This window comes from Apus apus, chromosome 1, assembly GCF_020740795.1.
Source record: "Apus apus isolate bApuApu2 chromosome 1, bApuApu2.pri.cur, whole genome shotgun sequence".
In the NCBI taxonomy this organism is placed as follows: Eukaryota; Metazoa; Chordata; class Aves; order Apodiformes; family Apodidae; genus Apus; species Apus apus.
The window spans coordinates 170602618-170621857 of NC_067282.1; the positions used below are offsets into that span (position 1 = coordinate 170602618).

The 19240-nt window shown below is 40.4% G+C and overlaps 1 protein-coding gene across 2 annotated transcripts in view; it reads right to left on the reverse strand.

Moving 5' to 3' along the window:
• HMGA2 (high mobility group AT-hook 2) overlaps window positions 1-18859 on the reverse strand; it is a 114300-nt gene extending 95441 nt beyond the window's left edge. The window contains exons 1-4 of one of the 2 annotated variants that reach the window (XM_051623169.1): window positions 18448-18741; window positions 15687-15773; window positions 8208-8258; window positions 6006-6101 (exon numbers count right to left, since the gene is read on the reverse strand). In XM_051623169.1, the coding sequence (XP_051479129.1) occupies window positions 6006-6101; window positions 8208-8258; window positions 15687-15773; window positions 18448-18558 (345 nt within the window). In that variant the 5' untranslated portion in view covers window positions 18559-18741. Of the gene's footprint in view, window positions 1-6005; window positions 6102-8207; window positions 8259-15686; window positions 15774-18447 lie in introns of those variants that run through there. The other variant, XM_051623160.1, reaches the window with a different exon arrangement.
• Window positions 18860-19240: the final 381 nt, after the last annotated feature.

Consider the following 19240-nt stretch of genomic DNA (forward strand, 5'->3'; position numbering starts at 1 on the left):
CAGAGCAAGAATGCATCATGCTAGCTAAATCACATTTAAAGTACAGTACTGTTGATACAAAAATATTTTTTTTGCCTCTCTTGGAGCTGTGTGCTACTGCATTAGAAGCCACCTCCTGGTGAGGACAGTTTGCAGCTGTTACTGAAAGAAGGCCACTTTCTTGTTGAAAGTCTAGCCTCATACCTAAAATGTAATAAGGAACTGTAATTTGAAGTGAGGCTTAGTCCCAGGATTAAAGAAGAGGAAATAACAATACTTGCACCTAAAGCATGTAATGACTTTCATTCAAACACCAGAAAGCACTTTCCAAATACTAATTATCACAGTACTAGCCTCCCCCCAGTCATTCTGGGAGAGGATCAACACTGCATTCCTTCTGCATCCACATCACCTGCTTGAGTCTGTAAAGAATGCAGAACAAAATAAAAAATATTACTCCTCTTTAATTATTATCATAACTCTTAATTAAGAGGAGTAAATTCACCCACACAGGGACTGACTGCCATTTAATATGGCCCTTTTCTATCACTGACAGAGAAAAAAATGTGATATTTTCTTGTAAGGCTAATGCATTGCTGGGGCTTGCAGCATAAAGCAGAAATAAATAAAATTACATTAAATAAGCTGCACAATTAGTCAGAAATTAAAGAAAACCTACAAGTCTTGACTCTGAGTCTTCTGTACTGATTCTCAACCTAACACAGGGGTTTTCATTCCCTCTGAACCACTACCTATATCAAGGGGACAGGGAATGGTAACACCATCTCTGGATGAGATGACCTGGATGGGCCCTGTCCTGCAGCATGGCTCAGATCAGCTAGTCCTGAAAAGTGGAGTAACCACATTCAAAACATTCAAGGAACTGGGCACCTTGCTTTCATGAGTATGTTTCTCATTTGTTAGACCAGTATAGGACTTCTGTAAGTCATGAAGGTATGAAGATGAGAAAATACCACCAATACACATCAAATACCTTTCAGGCTTATATTTGGGTTTGGTACAAAACCCTTCTGGTCCCAGATATCTACATTCTATCCTTGTATATAGAGAACACACACAGTTCTTTACTGTCTTGTTCCTACCTCTCACTGCCCACCAGATAAACACCTGCTAGAGATACTAACATCTGAGTTTACAGAAACAGGTTAAAACTTTACATTGGTCTAAGATACAGAAGTGAAAAGAGTGTTTTCCTCCCTCATTCAACCTGTTCACAAGCAAGCTTTACTGGAGGAGGATGGCCTTGAGCTGAAGGCACGGGGCAGCCTGCCAGGAAATCCGAGTTCTATTCCTGGCTCTTCTACAGATTTCCTTGGGCAAGGCAATTAACCTTGTAGAGTACATTTTCAATTGAGGTGAGGCCCAGCTTCTCTTCCTGCATTCGTAACATTTTCACGAGTGAAAATGGAATTGTCAGCGCAAGAACAAGTGCCTGTACTTTTCACTACTTGGTATGTTTTGTCTGCCAGGTAGCTGGATGTACAATTACTAATACCTGTGTTCGCAACAAAACAAAAAATTCAAACACAGCAGGTGCAAAAATGCTTCTTGATGCTGCCACTATCAGCCTCAGTGCTCAGTTTCCTTGAATGTAAAATGGGCAATGAGGCTTATAAAATCAAAATACACAGCCAAACAGAAAACTAATTTTTAAAGTTCCCAAACACCCGTTATCTGAGATTATAAAAAGGAAACAGCTAGAATTTCAGTTTATTCTTCGCAACAGATGCTGTATTCTTACTTTCTCCATTTTTGCCTGTTAAAATTTCCTATTTGGACCTCAAACAGAATAAAAGATTTTCCTTTAAGGGTTCTGAAATGACAGCTAAAGTAAAAAACATTTTTAACTAAAGTGGACATCTTTTAGTATACCTTAATAGAAGTTGAAGTGAGTTAGAGAATGAATGCAATACCTTTTCAATAATATAGATGTATATAGAAAAGAAATACCATGGCTAAATTTTCTGTTGTGGTCTACAGGAAGACCTGCACTTGAAATAAATGGTGCCATACCTACTTATAGCAACAAGGAGCAGGACTCTAAGATCCACGGAAGGACACTGCTTAGACAAGCTCCTAGAGAAATGAATCACTAAATCATAGAATTCCTTTCTGAACACAGGTGAGACAGAACATACTTTTTGTGATTTTTTACATTTTGTATAAGCATGCAAGATGCTTTTTGCTTTTGCAGAATGTTGAATTAAAAAAAAAATTGGCATAAAAAAGAGTATTAAGTATTTGTTAATCATAGGAGAAAAGTTCAATAGTAATTACTTCTGTCAAAATTTTCAGGTTATGAGACATGGTTTATTTTACAGATCATCTGAACTGGATTATGTATAAAGCTTGTAAGTCTTTCAGTTCATGTTCTTCACCCACTTCTTACATTTAGGAATTCTGAGGGAGACAGGTCAATAGTCTGTTTTTTGTTATTATAAAAGCTGCCCTTTCAGGCTCTTCAGACAACTGAAACATTCACCCCTCCCAGGTGGCAGTCTTGCTCATACAGATATAAAACATGTTAATGAAAGAAAGTATTTTTTATTACCATATTATGGAACAGTATCTATGACCTTCACAAAGAAGGTAAGGTAAAGCAGTAAAACCACAGATACTGCAATCAAAGTTGTAAAGATGTAAAGGAACTGAAATTACATTATTCTTCCAACAATGAAGCTCAGAACAATCTGATCTAGTGGGAGGTGTCCCTGACAACGCAGGGGGGTTGGATCTAGAGGATCTTTAAGGTCCCTTCCAACCCAAACCATTCCATGATTCTATGATTCTGAGTACAAGAAACTGAATTTTACCTGTGCTGTCTTCTATGATTACATAAAAAGCAACTTCCTTCTTGATTCATCATCCAATACCTGTGATTTAGGTTTTACCTCAATAGTGGTTTGCTCCAAATGGACAATCAAGTAATGTATTCAAACAAATATATGTTCTTGTAACAATGACATCTCTAACCTAGCTCAGGGATGCCCTGGTAAGCACCATGCCATCAAAGGGGGGGAATCTCTCACACAGAGCTTTTGCTATCTGAAAATAAGATATCTGTTTTATTTATCATCTATAGCGTCTTTTCCAATGTCAAAAAAGAGCGCTAATTCCAGATGAGAATTCACTCCACCTATAATAAAGCCTTTTTAGGGCAGGATGGACCATGATCTCAGAACATCCATCTCTCTCCACCACCTAGTGAAGAAGCCTGTGTGACTTCAAGCACCTCCTAGACTCTGACTTCAGATGAGACTAAAAAACCTGCACTAAATGAGAAATAAGCAAAATTAGTTAAATGGCTTCACATAACAGAGCATGGCACTACCAGACAGAAACATCTACTTAGATAATGGTTTGCAAAGATTCATTTTGGGCAAGAAACACTCTTAAAACACTAACGAGTCTTCTGAGGCAACGTGTTCTCTTGATACGTATTTCTTCAAAATTCAGAACGTCATTTTCAAAATTTTATGAGCAAATGCACATTAGGAGTCCTTGCCCTGAAATAAACCTTCTGGAAGTGCTGGCATAGAAACATCTCACAAATTCCATGTTTAAGGTTCGATATCTCAGCTATGTCAAAACAGTGGGAAATAATCTGGAAAAAAAAAAGGTTTTGGAAAAAAGCGTTTTTGTAATGATTTTTTTACATGTGGTTTGGCACCACTTCAACTGACCTTCAGGATAAAGTGAAACTCTGCCCTCATTAAAAAGCTGAAAACCTGAGCTTCAAAAGCACTATCTAATCATAACTGGATCAGATAAAGCTCCTGATAAAGGAAATAAAAGTTCATTTCTCATTAGCCTGTATCTTCTACCAACCTGAAATGTAGTAGCTAGACTGTCAAGGAGAAAACAAAAACCTTGAAAGAAAGAGAATTTTTCTGAACAAGTCACAGTTGTTAGCTGGCCATCAGTGACAACATGTTCAAGGGGATGCTTCCCATGCTCTCTGTGCTTGGAGAGTCATTGATTCTCTTCCACTGTTACAAGCATTCAGAACTCCTTCTTTCCACCCTTTAAATCAGTTTTATAGCATGGCACTACGAAAGTCCTGCTCAAAGATGGAAAAAGCTCTGGATGGTTCCTTGGGTTTTTTTAGGAATTCTGCCATGCCATGCAGTGAATCTGTGATTCAGGTAAAAAAATGTGGAGGTGAAATCAGACCAAAAAAATCTGTCTAAAGACGTAACAAAAAACATTGAAATAAAAAGCAAATACCTTTCCAAGCATCAACTTCACAACTGGGTCCCAGGTTTCCCCATTAAGCTGACACCTCAGAGCACTAAAATCTGTAAGATTTCCAGGGGTTTTCAATCCTTTTCAAGGGTTTGTTTGGAACAAACAGCAGAAGAATTGATCATTCAGTCTCCTGCTCTAGTCATAAACCTTCAGACCCCTTTTTTCAGTCAAGTTCTAGACAAACACAAATTAAAAAATTAAAATAAAATAAAAAGCTTTGACTGTGAGCACTTAACAAAGGGTTAGGTGAAGCCACCAGCAAGACTGTTGCTGATTCCACAAGCAGTAGCATCAGGTCTCGGTGGCAAAAAAGTGGCACTGGTCAAGTCAATGACAAATCTTCCACTGACTTCTGGGAATATCAATCTCCATGGCTATGAATTTGACTTTATGCCTACGCTACATGAAAATAATTCTGCTAATAAAAAGCAGGGTGCTCCATCTGCCCTTTTCAAGCATCAAAGGCTATGTCTACAATATACAGAAAATGTGGACCAGCAGGAGAAAAAAGGCTGGGGCTGAGGACCTCAGGTCCACACCACGCACCTTCAAAGAGGTTTTCATTTCACTCTAGCCTAGTCCTGTGGGTTCAGTGCCTACCAGACTGTGCTTCTCTAGCATACATCTTCCAACTTTGTTTCATTTGAAAGGAGCCCATGAGCTCTGGGACTGCTTCACAAGGCATACAATATGTGGGGGCAAGTAGGAGATCTATTTCCAAAGCACACTCCTAACACAATAATGTAGATGCATCCCAAGAGCTTAGAACATGTTCCTGCATGAACACCTCTAAAATTAAGGAGTACCAAGGTGATGAAGAAGTTTACCTCCCTCTCAGTTAATAGGACTCAGCCTTCAATGCACTTCTCACACATGCAGCAACCTACAGTGAAGATGAGCTTTACTGCAGCAGGCACTGCGTTTCTGACTCCGAATATGTCCACTTCCCAGCTGCTCTACCTTATTATCATCAGGATTTTTATCCAATCAGCCTTCCACATTTGAAAGCTTTTCTATGTAGCTGAATGTTTTTCTTTTGTAAGAGTTTGTCAGTCTTTACTGTCTGTTTTATTGACAAGGGTCTTCTTTCCTTTGCTTTGCAAAGTACACATTATAGCATTTAAAAGATCATCAGATGTCTCATCTGCTTGTGATAAACTGCTCCTTGCCCTCTTCACATGGGCTCTCCCTCCCCCTTCCCAGTTTTATACTAGTCAAAAAGATTTACTTCTCTTCAAAAAACTAATATCTAAATAAATACATTGCGAGTCACAAACATTAAATACTTAATTTGAACCGGCAGAAAGAACAGCTACCGGAATTCTACAGTGGTCTGTTAGCTCGTATGTCTCTGCATGTGCATATTGAAGGAAACAGCAGAAATAATACTTTACAATTTGATGAACAACATATGACACAGAACCTCTAGAATCACAAAAAAAAGGGTTACAAACTTAGGAAAATACCTGCCATATAGAATTCTGCTCTCTCCAAGAGAAAAAGAAACCCTACACACTCCTTACTTTTATTGACAAAGAACTGCCCTCATTAACACTTGATACGTGAATAAATAAACAGGATTAAAGAAGAAAATAATCACTAAGGAGTTAACTGAAGTTTGGATGATAAAAAGGGACATTTTCTGAGTCCATGTTGAACGTCAGAACAGAAAGGATGATACTGTGTCATCTGTTTTTAAACAGATTCCTCCCTTGACTTCAGCTGTAAGCTTTGCTTATAGTTGGCACTGTGATGGCTTATAATAATCTTACTACATTTCTTTCTGGAGCAAAATATAACATCACTCTCCATTTCACCATGCACAGAGGATGAACCCATGAACCTAACTTAAACTGAAGAGAGAAGAGAAAGGAGGGAAAGAAGGTGTATTTGATTATTACAGTCCACCGAATTAACTCAATGCAAGCTGCAGATAGGAGCATTATCTCTGAAAATCACAAGAAACCATCCTATTGTTGGAACAAGCAAATAAAAAGACTGTGTTTTCAAAAGGCACAACAGTAAAGCAATACCAAGTTTGAAAAAACACTTTTGATTAAAAAAATGAGTGAAACTGTCTCACAATGAAGAAAATGCAGACACCTACTAAGTAACCACTAATTCCCATTTCTGCAAACTCAACTCTTGACCTGACAAACAGCCCATACTAAACTTAATGCTCCACTGATCCTGCCTATTCTTTCTTCCTCATAACAACTCAAAACCAAAGGGGAAACATTCTAGCCTAAAAGACGCCACAAGCCTTATTTTAGCCCTTTTCACTGAAAACTCACCTTAGTGTCTGACTCTTAAGTGCTGGGGACAGAAAAATCTTTCTAACATTTCAGACCCCTGCTTTTTCCCTTTTTGCAAAGCTCAACCACTGTTGTGCAACTGTCATACATTCCTAATTCAGTGAGGATGACCTGTCTCTGATCAATCTGTCTCATAAACCAGCTATTTCTGCTGCTTCCCCTGGGACTGCACCCAAGGTGTGTATCAAGCAAGCAACACTCAGCATCCACATGTCCAAGGTCCAAGCCGGGGGGGAGCGAGCAGACAGTAACCAATCTATGGTTTACCACACTTGGCACTTGCCTTCTCCAAGCTGCCTTTGAGAAGGCTACCAGCATAGGCACATTTGAACATGCCACCTTCTTCCGCATGTCCCTGAGCCTCCTCACGTACTTGAAATCTTCCTGACTTAAAAACTGCAGGCATTAAACAATACAACTAGTGTGTAATGGTCTGTTTTCTCCAAAGAAATATTTTGTATCACTGGCCAACACAAGAGAACTAGTCCTTAAAGTGATTGTTAAAGCCATTTCTCCTGTGTTTAGCTGTGGATACTCTGAAGAACCTCAGCTGTAGTTTTAAGTACCTTAGAGTGCTGTTTGAGCTTTTTCAAGCATATTCTTCTACAGCTGTGTTAACATCTATGCAAAAGCACTGAAAAAAATAAAGGGGAAAATGACAGGACTGCAGAGAGGAAAGACAAGGCAGAGTAAAAAAAACCGAGATAGGGAGAGATGGACTTGAGAAAGTTTAAAGAAAAATGTTGACTGATAGAGGGAGAAGGAACTGGAAAAGGGAAATCATAAGTGCTAACTTGTGATGGAGCCACACTTTTGAAACTTCTACTACCGATCATGTTTTCCAAGTGACATCCCCATCACTTTTCTTTTTGAAAGCTTTTGTGAAAGACATGCAGAGCAGAGGTGCACGAGGCAGACTCTCTTTAGCTGTAAACACCAGCAAGAACTCAGAACTTCAAGTATCAGAGACTGGTATCTTTCCACGGCCAAAGAATCAAAACGTGTGTGTGATAGCCATGTCTACAGACTAAACAGATAGGGAAAGAGGAAACCTAATGAAACATGTTACTAGTCGCTATGATTATATGAGGCATGAGGATGGTCCACAAAGGAAAAACTAAACTCTAAGTATCCTGTGATTAAATTTTGTACTTTCTCACTGGATTTAAGGAAAATATGCTGTGTTTTCAGGCAATGTAAGACAAAGACCTTTTCAGCTTTTAAACATTATCTTGTGCACACTAAATCTGAATGTTATCACCTCTCTTAATCACCTTCTGATGTCTGATAGTGCCCCTTTAACCTCTGTTACTCAATTACTAAACAAGTTATCTCATTGTTACTCTCTTTTGAAGGAAGAGTTGTGCCTCTTTTCATGCTGATAAGAGACACATAAATGTTCACTTCCAGCAAACATTTAATAGTAAAGTGTCTTGAGCAAACTACCAGAGTCTAAAGGTAGGAAGCTGTGGTTAACTTCTCTAACTTAACCCTTTAGTCAACCCAGCAGAACAAACAGATACGGAAGATGGATGCTCTTTTTTTACAAACAAAGCAGAAATAATTGGCCTCTAAAAGAACGGACTTTCTAGTATGTTTCATAACACAGCGAATAAATCATATTATTGGAAGTGAAATACTTACCCATTTTCTGGGCCGGCCTCTTGGTCGCTTTTCACCAGTGGCTTCTGCTTTCTGTAAAGGGAAAAGAAACACAACATATTTTAGACCTCAGTGTTATTTAACAGCCTCAGTAACTAGGAACTCCTTTCCTGTAACATTATCCACAATTGTAACTCTCGGGTGGTACCAAGCCCCCCTCTTGGTCTATGGTTTTCTGGTGGAATGTGTTTATGTTGTTTTTTCTGACATTTCCTAGGCAGTGTGGCCAGGGGATGCCTCGCCTGTGCCCAACGGTACCACCAGCCCTGATCCACGCTGTGTCCAGGGGCAGAAAGGAGCGTGCCCCCAGCACAGCCTGGGGTGCCCAGCACTGGCCAGACGTGGGGCATGCAGGCTGTGGATGGGGATGCAGGACAGCTTGGGAATCCCAGAACCCCCAAAAACATCAAATCTAGTCTTTCACAGGCTGTCAGAAATTTCCTGTAGATACTAAATGAAAATCACAGGCTGTTTCAAGTCTGAACAAAGCAGTTTATAGCAGCCACAATTCCTTATTTTAGTCTCATGATGCTCATGCATGAAATGGATTTGGACAGATTATCAACATGAATGTGTGTGTGTTCATATTGGGTGATAACCCCTCTACTTCAGGTGAAGTTTTCCAGGTAAAAATACATCCTCAAGCTGCAAGTAAACCTTTCAGTGGTTCACAACACACCTTCCCTTTTCAAGTTTGAGGAAACAGCATGGAAGGTACCCTAGAAGTGACAGGCTGGATAGGGCTTTCAGCAACCTGGTCTAGTGGAGGACGATGAGGATTTTGCCACCAGCTTTAGTGAAAGCTGGACTTTGGCTGCATCCAAAGTCTTTTAGAATGAAGACTTACAGTACCCATTCAGTAATTGTGCTTCCACATTTTCATGAATTGTCTTTTTTTTTCTTCCAGTTAACTGTACGTCTATTTGATTTGCCCTTAGAAATCAACTGTGCCATTAAATAAATCACTTGCCGGTCAATCTCTGTAACAGACACTGTAACTTAATGCTGTGGAAAGTGGATCCCTCTAAAAGAGAACTTGAGCTGAGGAAGCAGTGGAGGAATCTCTACAAAAAGATGCCCTGCAAGTTAAATGCAATTACTTTGAAATAAATATCTCACCAAGAAGAAAGCTGTGAAAAATAAAATTCATGCTCCTAAAGGGCAAAATTATCACTCAGACTTGTTAAAAGAGTAAACTTGCTCTTTAATCATTTATACCAGTGTTCCATGTAAGGTGAAACCCTCTTATGAGAATACCTGTTAAAGTGCATTTACTATATACTGTAGCTGTCTATTTCAGAGTTTTGTTTCCTTTTAAAGCACTCATACCTTATAACTTGAAGGAGGCAAAAAAAGACATGGTTCAGTTTTGACAAGCTGTAGCCCCCTGCATTTATGTTTATTTCATGAAATACTGGCCATAAATCTTAAAAGAAAATATTGGTTAAAATTGTCTTAACAAATCAACACCTGACATGTTATCATTTGTCATTTACTTTCTTCTGTATTGTACCACATCTGAAGGAAAGGCCCTTTTCCAAAACCCTTATGAAAAAAAGATAAATAACTAACTTATTGGAAAGAAAACCTACTTTAGTCTCTAAATTTAAGTTCCTACCAACCTGACACGAATTGGAAATTTATCTACAGCATATAATCTTGTTTGATGGGAAAGAGAACATGAGAGATTTCTTTGAATAACTAATCTTTGCTTCCTGCCATAAACTGTCCAGCAGCACGAACAATGCTTCGCTTTACCCCTGAGGAAGGTCCACACCAGAAGTGGCTAATGTTCCCCCTGGCTAGTTTGGATATCAGTTTGTCAAGTGCTTGGGGACCTTTCAGATTGAAAGGCACTGTATTGCTGCTGTATATTATTTCCACCTCATGTTAGAAGAAAAACATTTCCACAGTTCTTATCAAAACCCAATCTTTCCCAGAGGTGAGCTGAGCAAACAGCGAGGCATGCCAGAGATGCTGTTTCCGTGTAGAGCGATTCTGTAAGTAAATAGGAAGGTTTCCACAGACTAAACTGCAGAAAATTAGCAACAAGCACCTCCAAAATGGATGGTTTTATCTCCACTCCAAGGGAAGGGAAAGACAAAACACTTCTAGAACAACCTAAAGGAGCAGCGGCAGTCCAGGGGTGATGATAAAGACATGAAATGTAGGAAAATATTCTACCTCTTTACCTCTGGAATTTTTTTTCTTTTGGCATTTTGCAAACACAGCCCGTATTTTCTGCAGCAGCACAAGACTGTCTTTTAATGTAAGCATTTGAAGAAAGGTTTTATTGCGTATCAGACAAACAATCCAATGTTTCTCCATATAATTTTCAAGCCATTAGTAAGAAAAGGAACACGTAAGTGCCGAAGCATTGCCTTTCCTCTGAAACAGGTATGTGCATCATCAGAAACATGCCAGTCTGATGGCTCTTTGCTTTAACTGAAGTGTTGCCTCTGAAGCTAGGAAGAGATCCAGAGAGAGCCCCAAGCCACCCAGAGGTAACACGGATTCTCACCTGGGCAGCAAGATACTCATGTTCCCAGCCACCCTACATGCAGCAGTCAACATCTGCTTAGTCAGGAAGAAAGCTGCTGTCTTCATCCTCTAAAAAGCTTTTTGAAATTGAGATGTGTTGTGTCAGAGTTTTCTTAACATTTGGTGCTACAGTGTGAGGCATGATCTTGCTCTATACAGCTAAGGCGAGATCACCAGTCTTAAAGGAAGGTCAGGTATGGTATGAAAACACATTTATCGTATGTCATGAAAAAATGTGACATTTCTTACAATCAGTAATAAAATACATCATACTTCCTATGTTGCATTTTAGGAATAGAACTAGATTTACTTGCTTTTAAGCTCACGATCTGTAAGGGAGACCAGTTTTTTTTTGGTCCCAGGTGAGAAAGATGGCCCCTCTAGTCTGTGCTGTCAGGAAAAAAATGTCCCTAGGCAGATTTGCAATTCACCCAAGCCCTGTACCACAGGGCCATCAAACCCTGCTTCCAAACAGCTGCTGTCAGCGACCCTAGGACTTGACTGCCCACCCCCTTGGCCTCCTTGTCACAGAAATGTGCCATGCCCAGACAGAAACAGAGGCTGTACTACTGAAAGCAATTAACAAGACAAGTATAAATAATTGAATGGCTATAAAGTGCTCTTTGGGGCATCTATCTATTGTCAAGAAGACCTCAAATGCAACAGAATCCAAACTTGGAGAACTCTATCCACTTTGCAAAATGATCTGCTGGCGATTTCAGATAAAATGTGTCAGAGGCATAAGTCAGGTGAAATAAGCAAGAGTTCTCAGGAGCAGGATCACTGTTGTCAAAGTGTGTCTAAGGACCTTGCCCAGGAATGTGTCCCTCTCCGCAAGCAAAAAAGTTATTTTGGTAAAAAAACTTCTGAAAGCAAACTTAGTTATTGGCTACATACAAAAACATCACACTCCTCCTGTCCTGTTTTACCCATTTTAATTCTAAACAGGAGTCAGTCTTCTCCTGTTCCTCCCACCTTGGATCAAAATGCCTCATTTTGAAGTCTCTTATGTTTTTAGGTACAATAACCACACTATGAATACTTGATAAATCTGATCTTGTTTTCCCTTTAAGCCTCTAATGACTGGTGTTGGTGAGAATGAATGAAGCATGGAGAAGCCAAAGAGATTTTCATGAACCATTTTAGGGCAGAGTCCTGGTCACATGCACTTTTTTTTTTTTTTTTTTTTACCTTTGGACTGCTTGACGCAGGGACGTGCCTTTCTACACACCAAACTCCAGCCATGTAATGTAGAGACAGTAGTTCAGTGTAGTCACACACAGAATACCACAAGTTCTGGTTTTCAGAGAATATTTCAAGATGTGAAGGTATTTTCAGTGAGTTTCACTACATCAATAACGACAACAAAACTCAAAATCTGTTCACTGAAGGTGAATTTTGTAAAGTGCATTCACTTTTGGATATTCCTGGGATACCTCTTGACTTTTTCTTTCAAGACAAACTCATAGGAGCTAATACTCACTCTTTTTTTAACTTCACAGTTGTGTTTCCTTCTTCCAAACAGGAGAGTATTTATGCCTATACAGTATTATTGTCAAGCTCAACTACAGGAGCTAAACAAAGAAAATGCTTAGGGAAATGTGGTGGGCTGGGAACACAACTCAGCTCAACAAATAAACCACAGAACACCCAGGAATCTAAAAAGGAACATCCCTACTAGGATATTCCTGCAAAACTAGTTGTTCTTTGGTGGGGGGGGAAGAAAAAAGAAAATAGCCACTTTTTTGCTAATTTTTGACAAATATTTTAAATGAGTAACAGAATGACTCATTTAAAGGCACAGATTTCAGTAACAGCCTAATTGTGGGGACTCAAACGCAAGGTGATCAAGACCTTTTTCGTGCCCATCTCCTCATCTGCTAACATGTTGTGTTCCTTCTGGTCATGAAAATTAAACAACTGAGAAATTGTTTGGTTTTCTATAAAATGCAGTTTTTCTTTTGTGTCCAGTTTATAACAAATGAGGCATGTGTGATATACAAGGCTTTTTTTTTCTTTTAAAAAAAGCACATTACCTAAAATTAGCGTAATTGCTACATTATTAGCCATTCAATTGGTCTTGCAACATTCTGTATGCACTGTCAAGTTTCACATTGCTAATTTCCTAACAAGCACAGTTTGTTTTCAGATGCCCCAAGGCCAGTTTACTAAGACCAAACACAAGCTCTGAAAGCTAAAAAAAAAATAATAATAAAAAAAATAAATTAAAATTCCCATGAACCAAGACATTTTAAATACACACCACAGCCATGATTCCTGGGTACACTGTCCCTCAATGGATTTAAGGGTATTTCCTTTTTGAAGTATAACAAAACAAAGACCCAGTTCTGGAGTATTTTTAACTCACTGCCAGTTTGTGCAATACATTTTTAATTGTGATGTGTAATGGTTTGCAAGAGAACACCCAATCAATTAATCATGAGTGCCTTCTCATGGCTGCTCCGTGGGTTCTCCCAGCTGACGTTTATCTTGCATGTTGTGAACACTCTAATACATTTCAATGAGCTCCCTTTGAAACACCCAGGCCACACACCATTCTTTAGAAATTCCAGCAATTTCCAGTTGCATGTATAGTACCCAGGTTCACATGTAGAGGGGCTTAAGCTAAGTTTGCCAGCTCTCCTGAGGGCTGAGACAGGCTGTAGAAAGCCCTAAATAAACAGATGGATGTGTATGTGTGTGTAAATATGTTTACCACAAAATCAAACATACAGCTCGTTCTTTTAAGAGGTGACACCCTCACCACCAAATGAACCTTTCTTACAGTGCCAAAACCTTTCCATTCATATTACTGTTAGAAAAACTATCTGAATTAATATTACATAGAAAGATACTTTGAGATGCCTGGTGAAAAGCTGAACCATTTTAGAGAAGGTTAATTATCAATTTGGAAAAAGAGCTAAAATATTTATTTGAAATGTGATCTCAGTGACTTTCTTCTGGTAAGGCTTTATAAGTGTTTTATGTTTTAGTGGGTTTATCAAACATTCATATACTTTATTTATAAACCTAGGAACAAATAAGACTTGTTATTACAAATCCCTCAAAGGTTTTTTTAATGATGAAAAAGACATGTGGTCTTTCGTCAATTTTTTTTTTCATTATCAACACCTGAAAGGTTTTACTTTATTTAGAGCAGTAACTTGATACATTCTCAAAATCAAAATGTTATCATGAAATTGCTCAGTTTGTAAATTAGATTAAACCCCCCCCAACTACATGTGTAAGTATCATCTGGAAAGCTCTTGATTTTATATACCTACATATATATGAATGGCTTTAAGTTATTTTCCATTTATACTGATTTCTAAATCACTCATATAAATGAAATAATGTTAATATTTATTTTAGAAATATCTTTAAAAAACACATTGCTATGAATTACTTTAAATTTAATCTTACTACAAATATTTCTCCTAGGAAAGCCAACACTCCTAAGAGTAATATTTAAAATACTAAAGCTCACATTTGGATTTGCTAGGCTAATAAAAAACTTTTCTCTCTTTTGAAGAGTGACATTTAAACTTTTTTGTAGAGAATTTGAGAAACACTTTTACTACATTAAAAAAAAAATAGATCAACATTTTAAGCTCACTAAGTTGCAGAGTGGCTTTGATATATTTTCAATACTTAACTTGCAAAGCATTCTTTACTAATTCTTTAACTTATTGATGGAATATACTGCTTTTTTTTATAGCTCAGAAAATAAAAAACCCCAATTTTCAATTAAAAGAGAGTTGGAAAACTTCCCTGAAACAAATGCTGAAAACATTTATATCAAAACAGACATGAAACCATAGTCACCCCCTAATAAATTTATATTTATCGGTAGTTGCTGTAGTAATTTATATCACTGAAAACTATCAATCTTAATATGGTCAGTACCACAGCCATACTGAAAAATGAACCATAATTAGATGAGGCCACAAATACCTTCCACACACATTTTGTCACAGATCTACTTAAAAGACACTGATACACTTAAGCCCTACAGTTCACTACCAGATTTGGTAAGCTTTTGTTTCCAATTTAGTACCTGTAAATTAGTGCTAACTGCTGTGTAACCATCAACATAAACAAAACTCCCGTATTTGTTTTCAGTCCTGTACAAAACTACGTGCCTTCACTAAAACAATTCCTAGAGAAAGGTTTTTTATTTCACAGTTTTCTAATTCTGAGCTTTCCCCAATTCATGTAAAATGCAGTCACCCTGCCACACTGTATTTGTGATGTAAAGTCCATGCACTAAATGCAGTGGCTTCTCCTATGGCTAAATGCAGTCAGAAACACCAGACTAGAAGTTTGCCCCCATCACCAACCAGAAGTAATGGTTCAGAAGACTAGCACTTCAACTAACTGTCTCTTTGAAATTGATTAGTAAACAAGATCTAGAAGGCTTTTACTGTAACTCACAGTTTACCACCATATTTTAAAGCTGTAAATTTCAATATATGCACTTATTTCCATCAACACATAATTGGATTTACTTCTAATTAACCTATGTTTGACAAAACACTTAGCTTTAATACATAGATTTGGTCTGTAGCAGTAATGACTGTAAGTGGGCAAGAAATTAACACTCCTTCAAAAATCTTATCAAGAAAATAATATCTGTAATGTTGATTTCCTTACTAGATACAAGGATCTCATGTAAATGCATCAAATGCATAATGTTATTTCACTAACCTGCACACTACTCAAAAAGCAAGCTACCCTTAGTAGGTTCTGTACCTAGATTCTTCATGCAGCATGTTGATGCCAATTTTTAAAATGCAAAATATATGCTTTATGTAGGTCCATTAAAAGGGTTTCAAACCCACACTGCAGAGCCTGAATTACTAGATTTTTTGCTACTAGCTGATGAAAACCAGCATTAGGAACTCTCTTTCATAATCTCACCTTCTGAGCTGCTTTAGAGGGACTCTTGTTTTTGCTTCCTTTGGGTCTTCCTCTTGGTCTTTTAGGAGATGGTTCACCAGTTGGTTCCTAAATACAGGAAAACATGCTATTGTGGCAAGAGGCTACAAGTAACCCAGAAGATCTGAAGGATAAACTAAAACTGAAAAATTACTTGAAGCATCTGATTTAACAGTATAAATAAATAACACAATATTTAAAATGCAGCATGAAAAATGAAACAACTCCAGGTAAAAATACATCTTTGCATAATAAAAGTTTCACTTCCCTTGTAATTGCATTAAAAACTTTGTAAAGTTTGCCTATTCCAGGACGTAAGTTACAGCAGAAAGCACATTTTTAAAAGAAGATGGCTATGATTTCCCCTCATGTAAGAATGATTATTCAAAAAATAATACAGCTGCCCATACAATTGCCAATTGCATTTCAGTATAGCAAGATACAATTATCATATGCAGTTTCTAGCACAAACCTTTGGGGAAAGTTAACTACTGGAAAACTGTAAAGTAACCTTTGAGTATTTTCTCTCCAAAGAGCACAAATATTTTGTTTTGTTCTGTTTTTTTTTTAATTGTTCTGCAGTCGGCATTACATTTCCACGTAAACATAATTGATTTGTAAATATGAAAGTTTCTTCAAATAGAACACTAGAATGCCAAAAAAAACTCGACAAAAGAAACAAAAACCCAACTCTAAAATGACTCCACAGGAACACTGACTATTTTAGCTATTTTCTTAACTCCTCTGCCTGACAGTAAATAACCAGTCCTTAAACATGGGTATGAATTACTAAGAGTTCAGATTCCAAATATTTATTCAGTGAATCATAAATACTATAAAACTCTTCTAGTCTTAAATATTATACATTTCGTTCAGATTACAGGATGTGGTAAGACTAATTAAATGCAGTTTGTTAACTTAAACCAGCTTAAAACCCTTCAGCTTTTTAATTCCCGGGTAGGTGAAGGGGAGGCTGGCGAGGGGACTCCCCGGCTGCCCCAGCTCTCGGTGGCGCGCCTGGCAGCCACTGCACATCTGGGCTGAGCACGCTTAAGGAGCAGCACTTTTCTTTCTCTTCCATACATTAAAACGCTATAGGGGAAGGGGGAAGAAAAAAAAGAACAAGCCAACAAAAAGGGGGCGGGGGGGATGGGTGGGGGGAGAAAGGCAGCCCCAGCTGAAGGGCTGATGCCGGCTGCCCGAGATGGGCGAGCGGAGCCCGGGGGGCTAAGCGGAACAGTGGTGGGGGGCAGAGCCCGGAGCCGCTGCGGCGAAATCAGTGTCACTGAGGGCAGAGCGGGAAACCCGGGGGCTCCGCTTTTATGGCTTTCCAAAAAGGACTTTCTGCGCAATTTGCAGGAGCACATCGGTGGGAGGCGGGGGGAGCAAAGCAGCCGAGTTTCCCTCCGGCTCGGAGCTCTGCTGTTCAGCTCTCTCCGTGTTTTCGGAGCCCCTCGCAGGCTCTTGTGGCCGTGGGCTGATGCTAAATGAATGGGGTAAACCTTTTTAAAGTCCGCGAAAGCTGGCTTTAAAAACGAGCTCCGTAGGTAGCCCAACTTCCCAATCCCGATTATCCGGAGGAGAGGGAGGCACAAAAAGAAAGGGCTGCGACCAACTCCGCGCTGCCCCTGCGAAACTGCGGGTTTAATTGCTTGCATCCGCGGGCAAAATCCCCCCGTCGGCGGCGCCAGCGGAGGGGCTGCAGGGCCCGGGGGCTCCCGGGCCGCCTCCCCGGCGGCGGGGTCTGAGGCTGCTCGGCATTTCCAGGCGATGCGACAATGGCACTTCGGGAGAAAGGAAGGGAAGGAGGGGGTGGGGAGTGGAAATAAAGCAGGGATCTAGCAACCTTAGCGCGGATTCAGGTCTTGCGAGTGAAAAATTGGAGCTCAGCGCGTCTCCTTCGGGGCCTGGGAGGAGGCTGTGGGTTGCGGGTGGGAGGGAGCCGAGACCCGGGAACAGACCCCCCTCGCCTCGACCTGCCTGGGAAAGCGCCGGAGCAGAGGCAAAAGGTGTTGCAAATGCAGGGCAAGCCCCCTCCGGCTACCTCCCCCACCTCAATCGGCAACGGGGGCACCTCTCTGCATACAATGACGGGGGTGAGGGAGGAGGTGGGGACGGGGGGGACGCCAGGGGAAAAAAAAAAAAAAAAAAAAAAAAGGGGAAGAAAGAAAGCGAAAAAAAAAACCCTATGCGACTTTCTAGACACCCTCCTCTCCCCCAACCCCAAGATCAGGGCTGTCAGGGGCTGGGCTGGTCAAGATCGGAGGCGGCAGCAGCCCCCGGGGGGACCCGACACACGCGCGCACACACACACACAGACAGAGACATTGCAAGGGCTGAGAGAGGAGGGAGACAGGAGAGCCCCATTCCCTGCTCCTCGCTTTCGCAATTTCAAAATCAGCTCGAAATGACCCAGCGAGCGCTGGTTGGTCGGAGCCGCGCTGCTCCATGTTCCCCATTTACATTGAAAAGCCCCAGTTCGCTCCCTGCACAATAGTGAAAGTCCCGAGGAGGCTGTGCGGCTCAGCCACAGGCAGGCAGCACCCCGCCGCTCCCGGGGTCCCCCCGCCGGGGCGCCTCGCCGAGCCCCCCGCGACGCCTCTGCAACCACCTCTCCGGGAAGCAGCACACAACAAAGCCCCCCGCCCCGTCTGCAGGACTCCTTCGCTTGCAGCATAATACGTACATGTACATGCCTATAATACTATAGATCTGCGGCTCTACGTATCTATACGATACTGACTTGTGGTTGCTTCCTGGGTCTGCCTCGTCCTCTCTTCTGAGGCTCTGCGGTTGCAGGTTGCTCCTGGGCAGCAGTGGAAGGCTGACCGGGTCCCTCACCTTGTGCACTCATCGTGACTTCTGCTGCTCAGCCTGAAACCAGTCTCTCCAAAGCACCTTGGAAGGGGGGGAATTCAAAACGAGCTCTTGCTGCTTTTGCTGCTCGCTGCCACCACCACACCGGACGTCCTGGTGCTGCCAAAAAGGAGAAGAGAAGGGGAGGAGGAGGAGGAGGAGGTGATGGTGGTAGTGGTGCTGGTGGTGGTGGAAGAGGAGGGGGAATGAATCTCTCTTACAATTTAGGAATGGTTAGTAACATGAAGCAATTCAAAAGAGGGGAGGTTTAAAAAAGAAAAAGGAAAAAAAAAAAAAAAGGGAGGAAAAATATGAGGCAGAGTAAATTGCAATCCTGGAAACGCAGGGAGAGAGGGAAATACTCCGATGGTAGTCGGAGCAAACCAAGAAGGGGAAAGAAAATCCTACAAATTGAAAGCAAGTGGTGGCTATCGCACTTAGATCGGATCAGGACAAATTAAGATAAGACACACTGAAAATGGACTGAGAACACTGCACGATCTTGCCAGAAGCATGCACCCTGGGAAGACGGGGATTTCGGCAGCAGCGGGAGCAGCGGGCAAAAAGAGCGATCATTTAAAAAATAATAATAATAAAACGATTTGGGAGATTGGGAAGGAAAAAAAAAAAGGGGGGGGTTGGGGGGGCGGTCCTGGGTTCGTGTCTGTGATGCGAGCTGC